Genomic DNA, 24,870 nt, shown 5'->3' with positions numbered 1-24,870 from the left:
AATATGTGGCTAAAATGATGAAATAAAGGACATTAGGGAAACCTGATGGGCTGCTTTTTGTTCTCTGTGATCCCTCGCCATAAATTGGCAAACAGCCAGGTGGATGTGGAACTGGCAAAGGTTTCAAATGTTCAAAGAGTGAAGAAAGTTAATGCAACACAGCAATGGAACAATTAGCAAATTTAGCCAGTCTGGGTACTGCCATAAGAAACAAGCCTTTGAAGCTGATAATATAAGCAATTGCCAGGATTCCTGAGGCTGTTAAACCTTTGCTACTGAGAACAGGGTCTGTGACCAGGAGCACTGGCGTCATTTGGAAGCTCCTTAGCAATGTAGCATCTCAGAGCCACTGCAGACCTGCAGAATCACATGTGGTGGGTGTTTAGTGAGGTCTCTGGTGACTCATGTGCACAGTATAGATTGAGAACCCCTATGTTAATCACTATGTTAACCCCTCTGTGACAGTAATAGAGCTCGGGCTTTAGAGACACACAATGTGGGATCAAATCCGAGCTCCCCAGAAACTCCTCACTAGTGGGGAATGAGTTCCTTAGGCTCTCAAAGCTTTGTTTCCACAAATATGAATTAGAAATAGGAGCTCTTCTCACCTCATCAGATTGTTGGAACACTAATATGAGATAATGCAGTTAAAGAACCTTCAATAAAATGCCAGTCAGCACTATTATAGTTGTAGTAATTATTAACATTATTTTCATTATAGAATAAAATATATTACAAATAACTTTTGAGGGCCATGTAAGAAAGTGAGGATGAATTAATATGATGCCATTATCTTCCCCTTAACAATATTCACAGTGTACTTTGCTTTGATTGGGGGTGGAGGGCAATGTTTCTCTACAACTCTGTGTCCCAATATATGTATGTATATATTTTTAAATATAAATAGAACAAAGTTTTCACATAGTTCCCTAAAATAATCCTGTACAATAAAAGCCTAGGTGGCGTCACATGCGACATCATCACAAGATGGCTGCCACAAGATGGCCACCCTCACACTGTCACAAGATGGCCACCACAAAATGGCCGGCAGGGGAGAGTAGTTGTGGGCAACCAGGCCTGCAGGGGAGGGCAGTTGGGGGTGACCAGGCCTGCAGGGTAGCGCAGTTGGGGGAAAGATCAGGCCAGCAGGGGAGCACAGTTAGGGGAAAGATCAGGCCAGAAGAGGAGCAGTTAGGCATCAATCAGGCCAGCAGGGGAGTGGTTAGGGGGCAATCAGGCTGGCAGGCTGAAGCAGTTAGGGGCAATCAGGCAGGCAGGCAGGCGAGCGGTTAGGAGCCAGCAGTCCCGGATTGTGAGAGTGGTGTCTTACTGCTGGCAGTAGGACATCCCCCAAAAGGTCTCAGATTGGAGATGGTGCAGGCCAGGCTGAGGGACACCCTCCCCCCCGTGCATGAATTTCATGCACCAGGCCTCTAGTTCTATATAAGTTCCACCTGCTTTGAATGTTTGCATATCACCCTTAGTTCATCTGTCTTGACTTTATTAAATACTAGAGGCCCAGTGCACAAAATTTGTGCATGCGGGTGTGTGTCCCTCAGTCCAGCCTGCACCCTCTCTAATCTGGGACCCCTTGAGGATGTCCGACTGCCCGTTCAGGCCCGATAGGGATCGGGCCTGAACGGGCAGTCGGACATCCCTCTCACAATCCAGGACTGCTGGCTCCCAACTGCTCACCTGCCTGCCTTCCTGATTGTCCCTAACTGCTTCTGCCTGCCAGCCAGATCACCCCCTAACCATTCCTCTGCAGGCTTGATCACCCCCAACTGCCCTTCCTTGCAGGCCTGGTCCCTCCCAACTGCCCTCCCCTGCTGGCCATCTTGTGGTGGCCATCTTGTGTCCACATGGGGACAGCCATCTTTGACCACATGGGGGCAGCCATCTTGTGTGTTGGAGTGATGGTCAATTTGCATATTACGCTTTTATTAGATAGGATAGAGGCCTAGTGCATGGGTGGGGGCTGGCTGGTTTGCCCTGAAGGGTGTCCCAGATCAGGGTGGGGGTTCCCTTGGGGCATGGGGTGGCCTGGGAGAGGGGCCTGTGGTGGTTTCAGGCTGGCCACACCCCCCGGCTACCCAAGCAGAGGCCCTGGTATCTGGGATTTATTTATCTTCTATAATTGAAACTTTGTAGCCTTGAGTGAAGGCCAGAGCTGGCCAGAGCAGGCAGGAAGTTTGGCTTCCTCCATTGCCAGGGAAACCCAAGCCTCCTGCTTGCTCTGTGGCCGCAGCCATCTTGGTTGGGTTAATTTGCATACTCGCTCCTGATTGGATGGTGGGCGTGGCTTGTGGGTATAGCGGAGGTACGATCAATTTGCATGTCTCTCTTTTATTAGTGTAGATTGTACACCCCTTTTATTAGTATAGATTGTGCAACTCTGATCCCTACCATTTTCTTACCCACTTCCTTCTCATTTAATATTTAATAGATACCTCTCATCCTGTGTAAGTCTGTTTTCTTTCCTCTGACTAGATTATGTGGCGTCTTAGACTGTCTTGCAAAGACTAGCCACTCAGTAAATTTTAACAGATGGTGTGCATAGATTAAAATTCTATAGATTGTAGGAACTGAATAGCATTGATCAATATTGCTGGAAATAATAGAAAAATAAAGCCATATGTTGGACAAAACTCAGCAAAAGAGTGAGGTCATGAACATGTACACAATTCAATGAACTTAAGAAAATTCACTATTTGGAGGTGTTCTTAGTTTTCAGTTGAATCAAGGCAATTGAGAAAGAAAGTTCACTTGATATAATTCAACTAAAGGCATGACTTTAATAATCACTATTTTCTATGTTTCTGTAGTTAAGGAATAACACTATATTTAATGAGCCATTAAATTTATCCATATACATTTGTGAAATAGCATAATATAGCCATTGATATAATTAACTTGGAATCCAAGGTAAGTTCAGTTCTCAGTTTTATCTCTTACAAATTGTATAACTTTGGCCAGGTTGTTCAACCTCTTTGTTCTTCAGTTTTCTTGTGTTATGAGGGTGTTATTTAAATAAGAGGGTGTTAATTAAAACTTTTGTTTCTGCTTTTATATATGTGGGTCCTCTCTCTGTTTCTTGGTGAGTCTGCCTTATTTATCAATCTTATTTATCTTTTTAAAGAACCAGCCCTTAGTTTCCTTGATCTTTTGTATTGGTTTTTTTTTTTAGTCTCTATGTCATTTATTTCTGCTCTAATTTGTATTATTTCCTTTCTTCTATTTACACTAGGCTTTTCTTGTTCTTTTTCTAATTCTTTAAGTTGTAGGGTTATATAGTTCATTATTAATTTTTCTTGTTTTTTTTTTTAGTAGATCCATAGTGCTATGAACTTCCCTCTAAGGACTGCTTTCACTGTGTCCCATATGTTTCAAATCCATGCTTGAAAGTGTTCATTTTCATTTGTTTCTAGAAAGTTTTATTTATTTATTTCTTGATCTTAGTAACCCATTCAATGTTTAATAACATGTTATTTAGCATCCATGTATTTTAATATTTTGGGGTGTTTTTACTGTAGTTGATTTCTAATTTCATTCCATTGTGATCTGAGAAGATGCTTGATATAATTTAAATCTTCTTGAACTTGTAGAGACTTGTTTTGTGTCCTAACATGTGGTCAATTTTTGAGAATGACCCATGTGCACTTGTGAAGAATGTATATTCTGCTGCTTTGGCGTGAAATGTTCTATAAATGTCAAATAAATACATCTGATCCTGTGTGTCATTTAGTCTTTGTTTCTGTGTTAATTTTTTTTCTCTGGAAGATCTATCCAGTGAAATCAGTGGGATATTAAAGTCCCCTACTATGACTGTATTGTTGTTGATCTCTTCTATAAAGTCCTCCAGAAGATTTTAAAAAATATTTAGGTGCTCCTAAACATATATTGGGTGCATATATGTTTACCAAGGTTATATCCTCATGTTGAATCAATCCCTTTAGTATTATGTAGTGACCTTTATTGTCTCTTGTGATGGCCTTCATTTTGAAGTCCATTTTGTCATATATGAATATTACCATACCAGCTTTTTTATGTTTCCATTTGCATGGAAAAATGTTTTTCTATGCCTTTACTCGCATCCTGAGTGATTCTTTTGTTCTGGAGTGGGTTTCTTATAGACAGCATATATTTGGGTCATGTTTTCATATCCATTTAGCTATCCTATGTCTTTTGATTGGAGCATTTAATCCATTTATAATTAAGGTTATTATTGATAGACTAGAGGCCCAGTGCACGAATTCATGCACCAGTGGGGTCCCTTGGCCTGGCCTGCGGGATCAGGCTGAAACTGGCTCCCTGACATCCCCTGAGGGGCTCTGTATTGTGAGAGGGCACAGTCCAGGCCAAGGGACCGCACCAGTGCATGATCAGGGCCAGGGAGAGACATGGGAGGTTGACCAGTTGGGGAGGGACCGCAAGAGAACTCCAGGGCATGTCCAGCCTGTCTCACTCAATCCTGATCAGCTGGACCCCAGCAGCAAGCTAACCTAACAGTTGGAGCATCTGCCCCCTGGTGGTCAGTGCACATCATAGCAACTGGTCGACCAGTCGACTGTCTTCCCCCTGGTGGTCAGTGCATGTCATAGTGAGTGGTTGAGCAGCCTTAGCATATCATTAGCATATTAGGCTTTTATTATATAGGATATATATATTTTTATATGTTTTAGTAGATTATTTGACCCATATAAGATTATCTGACCCACTTAAAGGCTTTTTATACAAATAAAAATAAACAATATTAACAAAAAACTAAATCATGATTCATAAGGATATTTAATCAGATAATAAGAAGGTAGGCTACCTATAGATTTAAGCAATTTCTCAATATTCACTATATGGCATATTTTTATAAAACTAAATGGAATATCAGTTTACTGCTATGAGCTACATCCATAATAACAACAACATGCGGAATTGCTTAGGACAGTGGTCGGCAAACTCATTAGTCAACAGAGCGGCAAACCGCAGCTCACAAGCCCCATGTGGCTCACGAGCCGCAATTTGCCGACCACTGGCTTAGGAGGAGGGATAGTGTTTTATTCATCTTTAGATATTTCTGCCTAGCAAAGTTCATTTGGGTCAGAGTAGTTTTAGAAGGCAAAATAAAGCAAAACAACCACATCACAAAAGTGCCTGATACCACAGGGCATTTCTGTCTTCAGTTCACAGAAGAAATACTTCTATGTGTCTGCAGATAGGATTACTCAGTATCAGTGGCCAAATCTAATCAGCCTTTTCTGTACTTCTTCTCTTGATGTCCAGATTCCTCCAAAGGACCTCAACCATCTTCAGGTATAAATGGGAACATGCAGCCCCCCACCACTGCTGGGCAGGCCCCTGCCTCTGCCATCCCTTCTCCGAGTGCCAAGCCCTGGCGCAGCAAGTCCATGAATGTCAAGCACAGTGCCACCTCTACCATGCTGACGGTAAAGCAGTCGAGCCCAGCCACCTCTCCCACACCACCTACAGACAGACTGAAGCCCCCTGGCTCTGAAGGGGTCAAAACAGCTCCCTCGGGACAAAAATCCATGCTGGAAAAATTCAAGCTGGTCAATGCCAGGACTGCTTTACGTCCCCCGCAGCCTCCCAGTTCAGGACCCAGTGATGGTGGGAAGGATGACGATGTCTTTTCTGAATCTGGTGAGATGGAAGGTTTCCACAGTGGTCTGAATAGCGGTGGCTCAACCAATAGCAGCCCCAAAGCGTCCCCTAAATTAGCCCCTCCAAAAGCTGGCAGCAAAAATCTCAGCAATAAAAAGTCTTTGCTACAGCCAAAGGAAAAGGAGGACAAGAACAGGGACAAAAATAAAGTTTGCACTGAAAAAACAGTCAAGGAGGAGAAGGATCAGGTGACGGAGACGGCTCCGAAAAAGACTTCTAAAATTGCAAGTTTGATCCCAAAGGGCAGCAAGGCGACAGCCGCCAAGAAGGAAAGCTTAATCCCATCCTCCAGTGGGATTCCAAAACCGGGCTCCAAGGTGCCAACAGCAAAACAGACCATTTCACCAGGCAGCACAGCCAACAAAGAGCCTGAAAAATTCAGGACTACCAAGGGAAGCCCTTCCCAGTCCTCACCTAAGCCCGTAATCACCGAGAAAGCAAGCACATCCCATTGCCCTGCTCCTCTGGAAGGAAGGGAGGCCGGCCAGGCTTCTCCCTCTGGCTCCTGTGTTGGGTCAGTGGCACAGGGCAGCGGGCAGACCACGGGAAATGGTGCCGTCCAGCTCCCTCAGCAGCAGCAGCACAGCCACCCGAACACCGCCACGGTGGCTCCGTTCATTTACAGGTAAGCTGGCCTCCACGCACCACAGCTGCAAACATTTGCAGGTTTGTGCACTCAGTGTAATAAGAAAGGTTATTGGAGCCATGTCTTACATAGTCATTTTGGAACAGTGTTTCATTCTGAAGATAGAGACCCAGAATTTAATTTTTCAAGAAAAAAACCTTCACTGTGCTCTAGTGCTCCCCTGCCATCCCCTCTCCTCCAGAACGTGAGGTCTTCAACCAATTTGTTGTCAGAAGCAAACTAGAGGCCAGGTGCACGACTTTCTCTATTGCTATTACTGCTATTACTACAGCTTATTTTTATTATTAGTCTTTTAAAACAGTTCTAAGTTTCATGGAGTTTACAGATATTTTTGTTTTCACTGTGAGAGAGTATGCCATAAAGGGGCAGGCTCTGGAATCAGACAAAGATAGATCGAGTGCCCAGCCTTTGCAACTGACCAGCTGTATGACTTTGGACAGTTACTTAAATCTGTCTCTTTTTCTTCAGCTGTCAAGTAGGAACAATAGCATCTACCTCATAGGGTTGGGGAGAATAACAGGGATAATGCATATAAAATGTTTCCCTTATATCCTGGCACATTGTAAATGTTCAGTATATGTTCTCTATAAGGCATTGTTTTCCCAACATAGAATTTATATTAATTTCCCACACTTAGGCATGACTTTCTAGGCAAAGAATAATGGCCTATATTCAGGGTATTCCCCCAAAAATATATACACACTTTAACAGCTGATAGCTCAATTTTGAAAATGAAATATATTTTAATAAACACTGCTTCTATAATGATTCAAAGTGTATATATACATTTTTGGAGATACCCTATATTATACTTATACTTTACTTTTAAATTTGTTTTGCATTCTATATTTTTGTGTATTTACATTTATTTTATTATTATTAATATTTATTTTATTGTGTATGTATTAAATTTATATCATATTTATATTTTAAAATATGTGTTCTACTATACAGTTATAAAAATAACACATTTGCCTATTGCTCCGAGGTTTGTTTTAATCGATTAGAAATATGTCAGTCACTGACGTGTTTCTATTTTTATTCTCTGTCCGTTCAGAGAGGAAAGAGCCTTGAGAGGAATAATGTCAGCCCTTTTATCAGGTCGGCAGTTCAGTAGCAGGAAAGAAATTATCTGAACAGGAAGTAGCATCTGCTACAATTAAGACAGGGTCATGGTTATAAAGTTTACAGTTTATTAAATTTATTAAATGTATGGGTTTTTAAGTAAAGTAAATAATTACAGGCAAACCTCATTTCTCGAACATCTCCCATCTGGAACCATTCTGTTCTTCACCAAGTTGTTCACAGAAAAAATATTTCGGTTGGTTGTTGAACCAAAAATCTCTCGGGCAACAAACAAAGGAGAAATACTTTTGTTGCTGGTGAAATGGACAATTAGCACAATTTTAAAACATAAAGAGGCCATCCAGAGAGCTAATATTGCTAAGGGTGTGAAAGAAGCAATGATCCCAGGCAATTGAAGAGGTAGAAAATCTGTTGTTGATTTGGATAAAGGAAAAGCAGTTAGCCAGTGACTGCATTTCGGAGGCAGTGATATATGAACAAGCGAAGATGCTGCATACTAACTTCCTGAAAGAAACCATTGGAACAAGTGCTGAAACTAATTCCCTTAAGGCCAGTAGGGGGTTGCTCAAATAATTTAAGAAAATAAGTATGTATTTATAGGTTAAACAGTACATTAGACATGTACTGTATATAAGAAAGTTTAAAACAGATAATCATTTGGGAGTCTGAAACAGATTAATTCAATTTACATTATTTCTAGTGGAAAAAAAAATGATTCTGTTTTCAAATTGCTTCTCAAACACCCTTCCAGAATGAATTAAGTTGGAGAACTGAGGTTCCACTGTATAATGATTTATTTTCCCTTAAAAATAAAATATGTCATTTGGATTATGTAGCCCCTGATATTCTTTCAACTCTGCTCCAACCCCATTAAAATACTTTCCTGCAAATTCCCTGACAGACTTTGTAATTGAAAATCATTTGATAAATAATAATAATTTACTGTTTTATAATGGCACTAGAGGCCCAGTGCACAGATTCGCCCTCTTGCAATCCGGGACTCTTTGGGAGATGTCGGACTGCAGGTTTTGACCCGATCCCTGCAAGCCAGGCTGAGGGACCCCACTGGTGCACGAATCTGTGCACCGGGCATCTAGTATGCATATAAGATCTATGGTTAATCTCTGCCTCCTGGTGGTCAGGACACATCATAGCTACCAGTTGAATGGTCAAACAGTCGTTCGGTCACTTAGGCTTTTATATATAGACTAGAGGCCTGGTGCATGAAATTCATGCACGGGGGGAGGGGGGTTGTCCCTCAGCCCAGCCTGCACCCTCTCCAATCTGGGAGCCCTCGGGGGATGTCAGACTGCAGGTTTAGGCTCAATCCCACAGGGATCAGGCCTAAACTGGCAGTCGGACATGCCTCTCACAATCTGGGACTGCTGGCTCCTAACCACTCGCATTTCTGCCTGCCTAATTGCCCCTCACCGCTTCTTCCTGCCAGCCTGATCACCCCCTAACTGCTCCCCTGCCGGCCTGATTAATGCCTAACTACTCCCCTGCCAGTCCGATCGCCCCCAAGTGCCCTCTCCTGCCAGCCTGGTTGCCCCTAACTGCCCTCCCCTGCTGGCCTGGTCCCCCCCAACTGCCCTCCCCTGCCAGCCTGATTGCCCACAACTGCCCTCCCCTGCTGGCCATCTTGTGGTGGCCATCTTGTGGTGGCAATCTTGTGATGATGTGGGGTGGCCATCTTGTGATGATGTGAGGGCACAAGGGCACGAGGGCCACCTAGGCTTTTATTAGTATAGATTCTCACTGAGTGCTTACTTAATGTAAGTCTCTGTTACAAAATTTTTGTGCATTTTATGAGCATTTTCTTATTTAGACTTTATCAGAAACCATGAGAACGAATGATATTCCCACTTTATAGAGGTGAAGAAACAGATTTCAAGTCAGATTAGTGATAATCTCTTAAAGTCACAGGGCTACTAGGAGTTTACCTTTGAACCCAAATCTGCCTGAGTCTACAGCATGCCCTCCTTTGCTTATCAGTTCTTTCTGCATTATAAAAATATTGTTATGGGGAAAATTTTGGCTGGGAAAATGTCAATGGTAGATTTTTAAAATTATATGTAATACCTTAATCAATAAACACAGAGGGGAAAAAAGCAAACATAATTCCTTTATAATGGGAAATACATAACACCCATAAGTAGTATATGTTTTTTTAAGCATATATAAGGACATATATAGATTTTATTATTGACAGTATTATAGATGTCCCCCATTTCCCCCACTTTGCCCTTCTCCACCCAGCCCCCACCCCTCCCAGGCATGTATTTTTAAAAATAAATAACCTTTATAAAATGAAAAGTATGATGGCTGATGCAGATTTTTTTCCCTTTTCTCAGCCAACTTCTAGGTCACACTAGGTCATTAATTATTCCTTCTGGGACTCTAATATACTCCTTATAATATATTCTTGCAAATTGAATGTTCAGAATCCTAAAAATATAATGCTGGGTTCTGGGAGTTAATAGATATCTTTTTAGTCCTACTTCCTATGCAATGCAAGGATATTCTATATTAAGTTTTTATAACTCATTTATCACTAAAATGTGGTAAAAGTAGTTTTGAATTTGGTATATCTTTATCCATTTAATGAGTAGATATAACTAAGGTCAAAGGTGAGAATTTTCATTGAATTAAAAGTTACTTTCTTAAAATTCTCACCTTTGATTCTTCCTTCAAAATGTATCTTATATCAGCATTTCTTTGTCTTTCCACCTCCCTTTCCTGGTCCAAGATTGCCACTACCAATGCTCACCTAGTTTCCAACTTCCCCTTGTAAACCTTTCTAATGTCATTCTTCATACTTAAAAGTATTACTTGTAGATGTCATTTTCAATAGAGACCATCTATTGGACGTCCATAACTCATAAAATATGAAACTCGAATGTGTTACAAAGCACTGCATAATCTGGCGTTCTTCGTATGTATGTGTCTCTGTGTGTGTGAATATGTGTATGAAGCATGATGAGGAAAGTACTATGTCTTCAACCTGTAAAATAGATTATTACTGGGAGAGGTCAAGGTAGTATAAACCACACTGAATGGCTAGATGAAGGAGAAAGTTACTGACTTTTGGAGGTTTCTTTCTTAAGAGTTGAATTAAAGGTCCCAATTATAGGAAGTAAATAAAGAGGAAGGAGAAGAACATAGTTAAAATGGGAAAAAAGCCTACTTTTAACTGTTCTTCTTATTTCTTGGTGTCTACCTTTTATATTGTACTAGAAGCCTGTTGCACGAAGTTTCGTGCAATAGACCTTCCTTCACCTGGCTGCCAGCACCAGTTTTCCGCCAGCAGCAGTTTTCCTCTGGCCACCCGCCGATCGGAGCGCCTCCCACCAGCGCGATCGGCCACCCTGAGAGGAACTCCGATTGGTGGGTGGCCAGAGGAAAACTGCTGCTGGCGGAAAACTGGTGCTAGCAGCCACGCAATCGGCCACCCCGAGTTCCGCCACCGGCACCTTTTGCCGGCTCCATTGGTCCTCCTGCAGTGCCGGCCGTTGGGGCCTGTGGGAGGAATGGGTGGCGGGGACTCATGAGTCCCTGCCCCACGCTCATCCTGTCAGCCCAATTGGCCACCCCAAGTCCCGCCCCCAGCCTGCCGCCGGCCCAATTGTGGGTGTAGCGGAGTGATGGTTATTTGTATACTTCCCTTTTATTAGGTAGGATTTTTCAACCTTGTTTTTCTTGCCTGCAGTTCAAAAATTATCCTACCTCCTTCAGACCTTCCACAAAAACCTACCTTATTTTCACAAGTCATTTTTCTTCCATTGCTTTTTGTTCATTACTTTAGAGCTACATTCTTCGTGCTTGCAAAGATATGTGAAGTAACATAGTGAATTAGTTAAATTAAGGAGAAAAGAGAGACCTGTACATTTTCCCTAATCCTCAGTCTTTTTAGCAGCTCCTAACAAAATTTCAAAATAGTCATGAAGATTGAGAACGCAACTATTTTTAGCTCTACATTCTTTGTCTTTATTTTCTGACCATTTGTAGTAAATGCCAAGAAAACAACGCATTGGACATAAAGCAAACGCCTAATGTCAAAAGGAGCAGAATCAGGGGTGTGGGCAATTTGCAAAAGAAAAGAGAAACCCAATCCTTAGATAAGGCAAGACAATGTTATACAGAGAAGAAAATCATCTTGCTTTTAAAATGCACTAATTAAACATAAGCAGAGACCTTTTCTACAGACTTGATTTGTAAATTTAGATCAAGAAAGTCTGAATTTATATGTGTGGTGTTTTTTTTTTAAATACACTTAGTGGCCAGATTATTATGCGTTCAGAGATCATAATAATCTGGCCACTCAGTGTGTGTGTGTGTGTGTGTGTGTGTGTGTGTGTGTGTGTGTGTTAGAGGCCTGGTGAATGAATTCGTGCATGGGTGGGGTCAGCCAGCCTGGTCAGGGGGAGGGGACATGGGCGGTTGGCCAGCCTGCCTGCTGGTTGAACTCCTGGTCGAGGGGACAGTTTGCATATTAGCCTTTTATTATATAGGATATACAATTAGTGGCCAGATTATTATGCATTCAGAGATCATAATAATCTGGCCACTCAGTGTATATGACATTTCTTATATAACAGCTTCATGGGTTCTCAGAAGAGGTTTTTGTTGTAACAAGTTTTTGTGAGATTTCAGATTTGCCTGAAAGTGACAATGAGAAATTGACAATTATACTTTCTTGTAAAAGGCAAAGAATGCAAAATATTATATTTAAAAATACCCATGTGGCTTTAAGTTTGGCTTATTTGTAGAACCATTAGATTGAGTAGGAGGATCTGTGAGTTTACAGAGATTGAAATGTAGAGCATATAACCATGCAGAGAAAGCTTTTATAAGCCCTGCAGCTACTGTTGCAGATTATGCTGCAATTGTGGTTTTATGGGAACTGGGCATAATTGGTCATCAGCACAAAAAGCTTATTGAAGGCTTGCCTTAGGAGCTTAAATTTGCTAGGTTGGATATATATCTGTGCATCAGACAGCAGTTTAAACTCCTTCACACAGCAATATTTTTTAGGATGGACAACAGAGACATGTCTAGAAGAGAGCCTGTTATGTAGCACTGCTGGGAGTTGGCAGTCTCTCAGCAGGGAAACTTCATTAAGGACCCTTCTGCACTTGGCTTACAAGGTTCACTGCCAGATTGCCTAATCACGCCATTGCCGTTTCTTCTTTCTGCATTTTGCTTTTTCTTGGGGAAAAAATTTTAACTTACAGGAACTTTGCAAGAATAGTACAAAGAACTCCCATATACACTTAACTCCTTGCAACCAGTTGCCATGTCTTCCTAATATCCCTCATTCTGGAATGTTTCTTCAGTAATTTCTTGACTTTCATGACATTGATATGCTGAGGGCAGGCATTTGCTAGAAGGTTTCTTAATTTAGGTTTATCTGATAGTTCCTCATGATTAGACCCATCTATACTAATAAAAGAGTAATATGCTAATTAGACCGGGAGACCTTCCAGACATCCTTCCAGACAAAGCCATGGTGGTGGGGCTGAGGCAGAGGGGTTAGGGGTGATCAGGCTGGCAGGAGGGGCAGTTTGGGGCAACCATGCCGGCAGTTGGGGGCGAGTAGTCTGGCGGAGGGGACAGTTGGGGGCGAGCAGGTGGCAGAGGGGCAGTTAGAGGTGAGCAGGCCGGGGGGGCAGGTGGGGGTGATCATGCCAGAAGGGGGGGCAGTTGGGGGCGAGCAGGCTGGCAGGGGGGTAGTTAGGTGTGAGCAGGCCAGTGGGGGGGCAGTTGGGGGCGAGTGGGATGGCAGGGGGGGCAGTGGGGGTAGTTAGGCCTGTGGGGGGGTAAGTTGGGGATGAGCAGGCCGGCGGGGGGGAAGTTGGGGACAAGCAGGCTGGGGGGGGCAGTTGGGGCAATCGGGCCAGCAGGGTGAGCGGTTAGGGGGCAATCAGGCCCACAGGCAGAGTGGTTAGGGGCGATCAGGCAGGCAGACAGGTGAGTGGTTAGGAGCCAGCAGTCACGGATTGCGAGAGGCATGTCCAACTGCCGGTTTAGGCCAGATCCCATAGGGTTAGGGTTAGGGATCTGGCCTAAACCGGCAGTCGGACATCCCCTGAGGGGTCCCAGATTGGAGAAGGTACAGGCTGCGCTGAGGGACACCCTCCCTCCCATGCACAAATTTTGTGCACCGGGCCACTAGTATTATATATATGTATTTGATTTGTCTGGACTGTCACGGAAATAATTCAGTGTTTTTTCTATTAGGTTTCATACAGTATTGATATTTCCATTTTGGTGGTATCAAATCGATCACTTGATTAAGAGAATGTCTGCCATGGTTTTCTATTCTAGAGTTATTTTGCCCCATTTTTATTTACTAAGTATTTTGAGACTGCGTGTAAAAATTCTATTACTTAATCTACTTTTACCTTTAAATTTTAGCATCCACTGAGGTTTCTTGCCTGAATTAATAATTTACTCCATTGGATGACAAATGATTTTTAATAAAATTATTTCTTTTACATTTAGGCCCTGGCATCTACTTTAAGAAAGAGATTTCTCTTTTCATCTCTCTCTCTTTAAATTGTGTGGACTAATGGATTACTATGTTGGGGCAAAAGGGTAGGGCAAAAATAGGTTTACAGTTGTTCATATGGAAAATAATACAATAATTAATCAATAATAACACAAGAATAAACTCTGTGTTTCATGCACTCACAACTGTAAACTTCCATTTGCCCCACTCTGTATTTAATGGAACATAGTCTACTGATATTACTATTTGTATTGATGCTTAAATTTTCCTCGATTTGGCCACTGGAAGCCCCTTCAAGCTGACTTCTTTCCCATTATTTTTTGAGAATGCCCCCCCCCCCTTTTTTTTTTCTGGCTGCAGGTGTTCTTAGTTGATCTTATACCCTCACTGCTGTGGCTTCAGCTTTTATCTAAGGGGCCCTGATTTTTGTGCAGAAAACAAGATCTCACTGCTCCTCACTTTTTCTAAATGGATAAATAATATGTTGTCACACACACATACACACACACTTCTTTAAATAATTACTAGAGGCCCGGTGCACAAATTCGTGCACCAGTGGGGTCCCTCAGCCTGGCCTGCGAGATTGGGCCAAAACCGGCTCTCCGACATCCACTGAGGGGTCCCAGATTACGAGAGGGCGATGGCCAGGCTGAAGGACACCACCGGTGCACAGTCAGGGCCAGGGAGGGATGCGGGAGGTTGGCCAGCCTAGGAGGGACCACGGGAGGATTCCAGGGCATGTCCAGCCCGTCTCACTCAGTCCCCATTGGCCAGACCCCAGCAACAAGCTAACCTACCTGTTGGAGCATCTGCCCCCTGGTGATCAGTGCACGTCATAGTGACTGGTCTACTGGTTGACTGTCTGCCCCCTGGTGGTCAGTGCACATCATAGCGAGTGGTTGAGTGGAATTAGCCTATCATTGCACTTTGATTAGTTGAACAGCTGACCAAACGACCGGACACTTAGCATATTAGGCTTTTATTATATAGGATCTATCTCATTATCTATTACTATCCTAGCTAATAAAAGAGTAACATGCAAATTGAACGTCACTCCAAGACACAAGATGGCCGCCCCCATGTGGTCAAAGATGGCTGCCCCCATGTGGATACAAGATGGCCGCCACAAGATGGCCTGCAGAGGAGGGAAGTTGTGGGCAGTTAGGAATGACAAGGCCAGCAAGGGAGGGCAGTTGAGGGGGACCCAGAACTGCAGGGGAGGGCAGTTGGGGGGACCAAGCCTGAAGGGGAGGGCAGGTGGGGGGACCAGTCCTGCAGGGGAGGGCAGTTGTGGGTGATCAGGCAAGCAGGGAAGGCAGTTAGGGGTGACCGGGCCAGCAGAGGAGGGTAGTTGGGGGGAGTCCAGGTCAGCAGGGGAGGACAGTTGGGGGGTACCAGGACTGTAGGGGAGGATAGTTAAGGGCGACCAGGCTGGCAGGGGAGGGCAGTTAGGGGTTACCAGACCAGCAGGGGAGGGCAGTTAGGGGCAATCAGGCCGGCCAGGGAGCAGTTAGGCATTGATCAGGCTGGCAGGGGAGTGGTTAGGGGGTGATCAGGCTGGCAGGAAGAAGCAGTTAGGGGCAGCAATCAGTCAGAGGCAAGTGAGTGGTTGGGAGCCAGCAGTCCTAGATTGTGAGAGGGATGTCTGACTTCCTGTTTAGGCCCGATCCCGGTAGGGGTCCCAGATTGGAGAGGGTTCAGGCTGGGCTGAGGTACACCGCACCCCACCCATGCATGAATTTCTTGCACCGGGCCTCTAGTCTATAATAATAAAATCATAATATGCTAATTATTCTGGACAGCTGAACAACCTTCTGGACAACCTTCCGGACAAAGCCAGGGCTGTGAGGGCCGAGGCAGCCGCTGTGGCTGCGAGGGCTGAGCCCCTTGCACGAATTTTGTGCATTGGGCCTCTAGTATATAAATATTATCATATCTGGCCTGGGCCCTGACTGTCATCTATCTGCCTTCCACAGGAAGGATAGAAGAAAGCATGCCTATTGATGGTTCTAGAAAGATATTTGCTTTTCATTCCATTTTGTTAGGTTTGTGAAGCAGGAGCTATAAGCCCATTCATTAATATCATTGACTCAAACTAGTTATATTGTACCAACATTTATGACTATAATCATATCAAGATGAATCCACAGGGAGATTTTTTAAAAATATAAATCAATATATAAATCCATATATATAAAATTTGAAGATTGATCGTATCTGGGATTTATTGCTGAGTTCCTTTAAATGGCACATTAATTAATAGCTTCTTTCTCTTACCAGTAAAACTTAAGTTATAAAGACTAAAATTTAGTATAGACTAGTGGATATTGTTACATTCAAATATTGTCTGTTATTAACTTCGTGACTGAGCTAACTCTCAGCTAAGGGAACCTGAAATGTAATAAAATACTCAGTGTCCAGAGGCATTTGGATGAAGTTCAACTGTAGGATAGTGGTTAACAGAATAGTATTTATAGGTTTAAGTATAACTTATGTATCTTCCAGCTTCTTACGTAGGGCAAAACGTTAAACTTCTAGAGGCCTTAATTTATCCATGGCACACACATTGTGGGTATCTTAATACATTCTGGCTACTATAACAAAAATGCTATATCCTGATTGGCTTAAACAACAAACATTTATTTCTCACTTTCTGGAGGCTGGGGAAGTCCAAGATCAAGTGCTGGAAAATTTGGTGTCTGGTGAAGGCCTTGCGTCCTGGCTCACCATGATGTCCTTCTCACCTGGCAGAAGGGACAGGGGAGCTCTCTGCGTGTTTTATAAGGGAACTAATTTCATTCCTCAGGGCTCCACTCGCATGACCTAAGCACACCCCAAAGGCTGCACCTCCAAGTACCATTACATTGGGGAGTAGGTCTCAGCATATGAATTTTTTTTTGGGGGGGGGGATAATTTAACCATAGCAGCAGGATGGTTGTGAAGTTTGAGTGACATGCCATAAGTAAAACACTAGGCGTAGTACTTGGCACATAGTAAATACACATAAAGAGGAAACAGCTTTTGTGTTAATCATTGGTGAAGTCTAGACTTTTAACCACTACAACTCAGTAACAGACACTAGCCCAAAGGGCCTGGCTTATTAGAACTCTTAATGAAATTAAATGTAATTGTCACAATGCTACATCTCATGGTTTCAATAGGTACTCATAACATGCTGACCATCTTGTAAATGAGCAGTAAGATAGTGCATGCATGCTTGCGTCTGCTGAATATTTTGAAGTACCATCATGATGCTCATTTTTCTTTTCTAGCAAATAATGAGGGAATTACCATGTGAGAACAGTGAATGATTCCACTGCAATTTGTCAAAATGCACCTTATGATTAGAGGATATCATTGATTCTGAAGTCTTCATAAATTGTTTCATTAATCCCCAACCTTTTGTCTTACTGGAATGAAGCATCCCCCCCCCCCCCCCCCCGCAAACAGAGGACTTGCTGGGAGTGTTCAAATACTAACTGAACCTCTTTGAGCATCTGTATAAATTTTACATCCCAGTTAGCAATGAGTGTCCCTCTAGATATGGGAGTTAAAACCTGATTCCAAATAATGAGGTAGAAATCCTGGTGAAATGGCTGGCTTGTGACATATGTGGAGCCAAGATCAGGGCCCATTTAGATGTGTATACAAATCAAAGATGACTTCTAAGTCCTTTTTGTAATTATTTGAAGTCTACCTTTCCCATGTTCTTCACCACTAATGTTGGTAACTCATATAGGGAATACCATGGAAAATACACTAAAGAACTTAAAAACAGGGTAAATCAGGTTATATCTTGTGACTTAAACCGAAATCACATTGAAGGGTGAATCAGCCAGAACTATGCACTGCCACATTAAAAATAAAATAAAACAGTGGCTTCTAAGACATGACCGAGCTGTCAGAAGCATGAATCCTTTTCATAAAGGAGCATCTCAGGCAGGGGACTTGGGGCTCAGCCAATGGAATTGTGTCCTAGGTCTCATATACAGAGGAAGATAGCCACAGTCAGCTCCTGAGGAACACTTTTTAGGATTTTTTTTTTTTTTAGCAAAGCAAAAGCTCAACTCCCAAAGTACATCCTGAATACTCTTTTGCTCCATGCAGACTTTCCTAGAGGGAGACACTGTGAATGTTTATAACCCACGTGGCCACAAGCATTCAAGCTCCCGTGACAGCCGTGGGTCTTGTTCTGATGAGAATTGTTGGCACTGGGCTTAGACAGCCATCTCGGGGAACTGCTTAATGTGACTCAGCTTCTGCGAGATCCGTCTGCGAATCCGGAGCCTGCATGACTCTAAGCCAAGCCTGGCTCACAGCCAGTGCACCAGGCACCAGGACTCCAGGCTTCTTGGCAGGCGGCCAGTAAGCTTTCCCGGGGGTCTCTACTCTCATTACATACTCTCCCTTTAAACTTACTCAGCGAGTAATAACAATCCTGGAAAACTTCAGAGGACGTTTCCCCCTTCCTTTATGGACAGCGGGCTGAGGAAGGTACAGAGGCCCATAAGAAACAAGCCCAGGTAGAATAGAATACAGTAGACTTCAGAAGTGAGTAGGGAGGGGCAGGGAAATTCTCCTGTGTTCAGACAGCTTTGGAATGCCCCAGTCATAAAGAAATGCTTACTTACCTTGATAGGAAACTTTTCTATGTCGACTTCTTATAATAAAGAACTTGAATGAGTCACTGGGTAACAGCAGTTGCTATTTGTTCCTGTCTTCTTGGTTAATTCCAGAGCACATTCAGAAAATGAAGGCACTTCTTTATCATCTGCTGACTCCTGTACCAGTCCTACGAAGATGGATTTATCATACAGCAAGACTGCTAAGCAGTGCCTAGAGGAGATATCTGGTAAGTAACCTGATTGATGGGTGGGCCAAGCCTCAGAATTTTTGTAATCTCTCCATAAGTCTCTTATTAAATCACATTTGTGCTATCTTATTCCTCTTAAGTGTAAATGGATTGTGTACATCTCATGCTTCACAGATTCTTAGGTATTTGGTTGTTCTGTTGAGAGTGATCTCTCTGTTAAGGTTTCTGTAGAGAACAGTAGTGCTTTCAGAGTAATTGTTGCCCTTGGTCAAATTGAATATAATAAGTGAAAACCTAGAGAATGTTCTCTTATTAATAAGGCAGCCCTTGAATATAGTTAGAGTTTTTTAAAAATATTGAGGATCATGTGTCAGTGTTCATTTTTCATGACCAATACAACCTGCCCTATCTTTAGTTCTGTACTGTTGAGAACACTGCAAATGTGTGTTATTAAAAAAAAATCTAATTACGGAAATATTTAAAAATATATGAATAATGTAAGAAAATAAATACATATACATACCCTAGACACAGTTTGTCATATACTTAAGTGTATAAAACAGAATTCTCAACTTTGGTCTAATGCTTTTCCTAGGATCCATAAGCCTAAGCATATGTGGAAGGTCTTTGGTGTAATTTTATTACATACTAGAGGCCTGGTGCATGAAAATTCATGCACTGGAGCGGGGGGTTTCCCTCAGCCTGGCCTACTCCCTCTCACAGTCCGGGAGCCCTCAGGGGTGGGAGGCGACCCAGCAATCAGGAGAAGGCGACGCCCCCATTACACCTCTGCTGCTGCCACTGCCAGCAGCACAAGCCTCGGCCGGCCCTGGTTACCTGAGTCTCGGGTGGCCCTGGGCGGCTGGGCAGCCACCATATGAGGATTGCCTGCACATTGGGCCTGCCCTAGGCAGTTGGGCAGCCGTCATCCGAGGCTTGCCTGTGCTTCAGGCCGGCCCTAAGCAGCTGGGGAGCTGAATGGATTGGGGGACTCCGGAGGCATGCGTGTGGAGTGGCTGGACCCACCTGGGGGTTGACTCAGCCGTGCCATGTGCCTGCTATGCCAGTGAGGCTGAGGGGATTGGGCGCTGCCATCTTGTGGCTGTGGATGCCACCATCTTTGAGGGTGTGGCAGTCAGTTAGCATCTGCCATCTTTGTGAGGGTGTGAGGGTCAATTAGTGTATTCCCTCTTTATTAGATAGGACTAGAGGCCTAATGCATGAAATTCGTGCAGGAGTAGGCCTTTCTTCCCCTGGCTGCTGGCCCTGGCTTCCCTCTGGCACCCAGGACCCAGGCTTCCCTTGCAGTCCTGGCTTTGTCCGGAAGGACATCTGGTCTAATTAACATATTACACTTTTATTATTATAGATAATTTGGTACATGAGTAACTAAGTAAGCTTTTAGCAAAATATACTAGAGAAAGAGAGTTTAAGAACATTTTTATCTGTTACTAAGCATATGGATGCATGGGAGTAGAGATATGTCTGTTATCCCAAAATATCTCTGACTCAGCCCTTTAATACCCCAAAGAAAAAAACCTATAATAATTGCTTAATTTAAAATATTACTAGAGTATTCCAAGGATGCAGAGCATTGCTCTGAAGCTCATGAAAGTAACCATATCACAAATTTGGGGGTTAAGAAACTTCCTACGTGGGCTGACCTGAAATACTTTGGCAAGCACTAGCCATCACTGCAATACCCACCAATGGATATTGACAACAATGACAGCACAGCATCCCAAGATTCCTTTTGGAATTAACACCAGTGGTTTCATTAGGCATCAGAGGTTTCCTGTGACTATTACCGTGGGCCATGGCAGGGGAAAGGTAGAAATGGTGATGCCAAAGCATAGCTATGGGGATGGAATTTGTAGATTTTCCAAATACTTGGGGGAAGTGTTACCTTTCCCATAGCTCCAATAGCTCCATGGGCAAAATGATAATGCACATCCGCATTGAAACTAGATATTTTTTAAACCTAGTGTGGCATGAAGATACATACGCTTCATGAATTTATTTTTTCATGAATGTCATATATATATACACATACACACACACACACATATATATATATATATATGTGTATATATATATATATATATATATATATATATATAATAGAGAAATAGGCTAATTAACCTGGACACCATAATGGATCGACCAGACAGGAGGTTGAGCATGCAGTGTCAGAGATGGGGCGGCAGGGGCCTCTGCGCACCTGCCCTGGGGGAGAGCCTGATCAGCAGCGGCTGTGGCTGCTTCAAGGGCTGGCCCGGTGACTCAAGAGTGGGCGGTGCCGCACGATTTCAAATTGCACACTGGGCTCCTAGTATGCCTATAAAATACTAGAGTTTAAATCTGTAAGGGAAAATGCATCTAGTACAGTTTGAATACTAATATGTGATTTTTACAAAGGAACATTGTTTTTTTCTGAAATTAATATACCAAAGAGTATTTCTGATTAAATAAATAATCCCTATTTGATTTTTCTCTCATTTCTTATTCTACTTCTAGATTATTTTTTTCATATTTCAGGCTAATATTTTTATTTAATGTTTTGATCTTTTAATGGGATACTACTTAAAAGTGAAATATAAACTAGACTTTAACATAATATAATAATATTAGAAGGTGTGTATATTATTTTGTTGTAGCAATTAATTTATATAGAATCATGGATTTGAGTTTGTGATTTAGCTAGGAATACAATAAAAGAAAGAAAACTGCCCAGCTGGTGTGTCACAGTGGTTGAGCGTCGACTTATGAACCAGGAGGTCAAGGCTTGATCCTCAGTGTGGGGTATGCAGCAGGCAGCTGTTCAATGATTCTCTCTCATCAGTGATGTTCTTTCAATCTCCCCCCTCCATTCCTCTCAGAAATCAAGAAAAATAGATTTTTTAAAACATAAAATAAGTGCTGAAATGAGGCTCATCTGATTGTGTAATTTCTACTATCATTTGTAGTGAAAATTTCTCTCAATGCAAACTTGAAATTTGCTGAAGGGAGATGGTACCCGCTTATGGTTAGTAAGCTATACATTGAGTTCCATGATCTGAGACCTCTGGATGAGGGTATAGCAGTGACCAATGCTGAGAGGCTGACTAGCACATCCTGACCTTCTCTTCAGTGAGCTTGTCTCCTAATCCCTCCTGAGATGCTTATTCTCATGGTCATACCCTAGATCCAGGCACCTTCAGATTCTGCAACTTCTCTGTAAACTGACCTCCATGCACCTCATTTTTGCTGATTACAACTTCCTCTCTTATCAGTGTTCTTTTTGTTTCCTTACTCCACCACTAGTTCTACTAGGATTTCCAATTCATTGATTTCACTTCCTCCCCAAATTCTGCCACCCTCTTCCCCCCACTTAATCAGCTGAATTCCTGTGGTAATTGAATATAATTTTACTCTTGCATAGTCCCTTAACTTCTCACTTCATGTATGCATTTGATGAAGTCAGACTTGGTTGCACTCAATTCTCCACCTAGTCCATACCAGCAATGAATGGACTTGGAGAAAACACATCACATATTGATGTAACTAACTTTACCTTCATGACTATGATCTTGAGTGAATATTTAGTGCTGCCCAGCAGTCATTCTGTATTTCTCTGATCCATTTAGTCTTTTTTGCACTTTTTACTTTCTTTTCAAACCTACATACCATGTCTCCCATTATTCCTCTAAACCAATGACCTTGATGTTGACTTCACTGAAAAAAATTTAATCAGACAGAACAGAATTCATAGTCTCCTGCTACCACATCTACCCATGTACAGCATGTATACCCACTTTCTCTGCCTTTTCTTGGGTTATTTTCTCTCATTCCTCTTTAATATCTCCATCTCCACCAAATCATTCTCTTTAGCACACAGGATGTTACCATTTCTTCAATCTTAATTAAAAGAACAACTTTCCTTCAGCCCTTTTCCAGCTTCCCTTCTCTTTCTTATTTCTGTGATTGCCTCTTCATTCTGGCTGCTAGAGAAACCAGAGACCACATAAGCACTTCAATGTATTTCCATGCCCTACTTTAGACTGGCTCACAGGATATTCTTTCTGATACAATACAAGATACGGGAAGAGAAGTGTTCTAGAAAGTAGAAAAATTAATTCTGGCCTCTGCACTGCCATTATTTAGTGGGTTGAATTGTTCCTTGGTACCTTTTGTTGTGATGTGACTATTCTGATGCTTATTAAACTCACAGGATTATTGTGAGATACGGTTTTATTTTTCCATCCATCTTTTTTGTAATTATCATGCCAAGATCTTATACATGCCAGGCATGCAAAGCATTGGGAAAGCAAATGGAACTAAGACGTGAGTTCTCTTATAGAAGAGTAAGAGAAAAATACACTTTAAAATATCAAATAATCAAATTGCTAGGCATATGGGAACAACTAAGTTCACTATAGAGAGTTATATAGGACTTAAAAGAAGGTCACACGTGTATATTATGGAATTCTAGTGGACAAGGAAATCAGGGAATAATATTTCAGTTAGAAATAACTTCAGTGAAAATAATTTGGAAAAAAATTCTACTTGCCTTATGATTTTCATTAGTTTCTTATCATAGAACAGCATTTTCCCTAACTTTATTGAGATCTTGGTAGCTCATGGGTTTTCTATAATCCAAAGTTTCAATGCTATTGTTGTTGAACTCTTATTGCTAATAGTTAGTGTGGGGGCCTTATAGGGGGTAATTCTGTTCTGCTCCCCAAGTGAAATAGCCTGAATAATACAGAACTCTGATTGAGTTAGCCTTCACAAGATAAGATTCAAGTTTTGCAAATTTTTCAAGTCCATACATTTTGGGGGAGTCTGAAAATAATACAAAAATAAAAAATACAAAATGACATATAGTGTTTAGGAAAGGGACTCAAACAGTTAGGAGCCCCATATCTTAAGCACCATGGGCTTCACAGTGCCATACCTTGAGTCTGGTGTGGTTTTGCCTGATTAGCATCCATTGCCCCATTTGTTTATAGCAGTACCTTTATTTTTTTGAGGGGAAGGGGGGCCATGGCCTCATCATTCTGTGTTCACATGGGCCAAATGGAATTGACCCAAGCAGATCCAATCAGAACAACCAATTGCCTTCACCGCAGTCACTCTTTCAGGAATGGACATGTGACCCAACTCAGTTCACTCAAAACCAATCAATCTCAGAACTTTTCCTGAGACTATTAGGAAAGAGACACTTGATTTTTTTCACTAGACCTGAAGATAATAAAAATAAAGCTTGGAGCTTCTGGTGGTTACCTTCTCATTCAAGTGAAACAAACATAGAGGAGACAGAAGAGAGTGAAACAGTGAGCTCAAGGTCATTGTAGAAAAATATCTGACTGAGCTCCTGAACGAGCCATTTGAAACTATCCTACCACCTTCTCTTCAATTATCTGTTATGGGAAAATGCTTTCTGTATTTAAACAAATGTAAATGGCATCCCTATTGCATAACCTGGGAGACATAACATGGAATGATGTGTGATACTATTAAGGCAGATTTGTTAGAAGGATTCACTAAGTATCTGGGAAGCTTTGCTGTTCACATTTTCAACTGAGCAGTAACTCAGGTGAAGCTATAAAAACATAGTGGAAGTTAAAATTGTGGTTAACTTATGGTGTGAAGATAAGCATCAGAAATGAGGGACACACAATAAAATGGCATACTGGAGAAAACTCAAAACTTTCACAAGTCTTACATTCCTCGAAAGTCCTTATGTATACCATTCTATTTCTTACTATTTGTCATATTCTTAGGGAGGAAAACTAGTGATATTTACCTGATCTGAAGGTGATGGTTCTAATATCATTGTAATGGCCTGGTTATTAATTAATAACTGGAAAGAAGCAAAGGAAAGCTGCAATTTAGATGCATGCCCAGGAAGGTCTAGGTGACCTGGGAAGGTGCTTGTCTGTCAGCCATACCTGGGAACAGGGCATTGGCCAAAGTAGGCCTGGTCACTGCAAGCATGGGAAAATTGGATATTTAAATTCCTTAACAAAGGAGCAGCCCCCCCTCCCCCGTCTCTCACTGCTTGCAGGGCTCTCACGCTCTCTGCATTTGCCCACATGGCTCATGTCCCTGTAGACCCCACACACAATGGACTAACGGCCTGTAACTGGCCTGATG

General features: G+C 42.3%; 1 protein-coding gene across 2 annotated transcripts in view; it reads left to right on the top strand.

Moving 5' to 3' along the window:
- NAV3 (neuron navigator 3) overlaps window positions 1-24,870 on the top strand; it is a 359,287-nt gene that overhangs the window by 157,542 nt on the left and 176,875 nt on the right. For both annotated transcript variants that reach the window (XM_054718827.1, XM_054718826.1), the window contains exons 8-9: window positions 5,278-6,301; window positions 18,656-18,771. In XM_054718827.1, the coding sequence (XP_054574802.1) occupies window positions 5,278-6,301; window positions 18,656-18,771 (1,140 nt within the window). The remainder of the gene's footprint in view (window positions 1-5,277; window positions 6,302-18,655; window positions 18,772-24,870) is intronic.

This window comes from Eptesicus fuscus, chromosome 7 (assembly GCF_027574615.1).
Source record: "Eptesicus fuscus isolate TK198812 chromosome 7, DD_ASM_mEF_20220401, whole genome shotgun sequence".
Classification (NCBI taxonomy): domain Eukaryota; kingdom Metazoa; phylum Chordata; class Mammalia; order Chiroptera; family Vespertilionidae; genus Eptesicus; species Eptesicus fuscus.
Note: the sequence above shows the minus strand (reverse complement) of the source record. Positions and strands in the feature narration are given on the sequence as shown.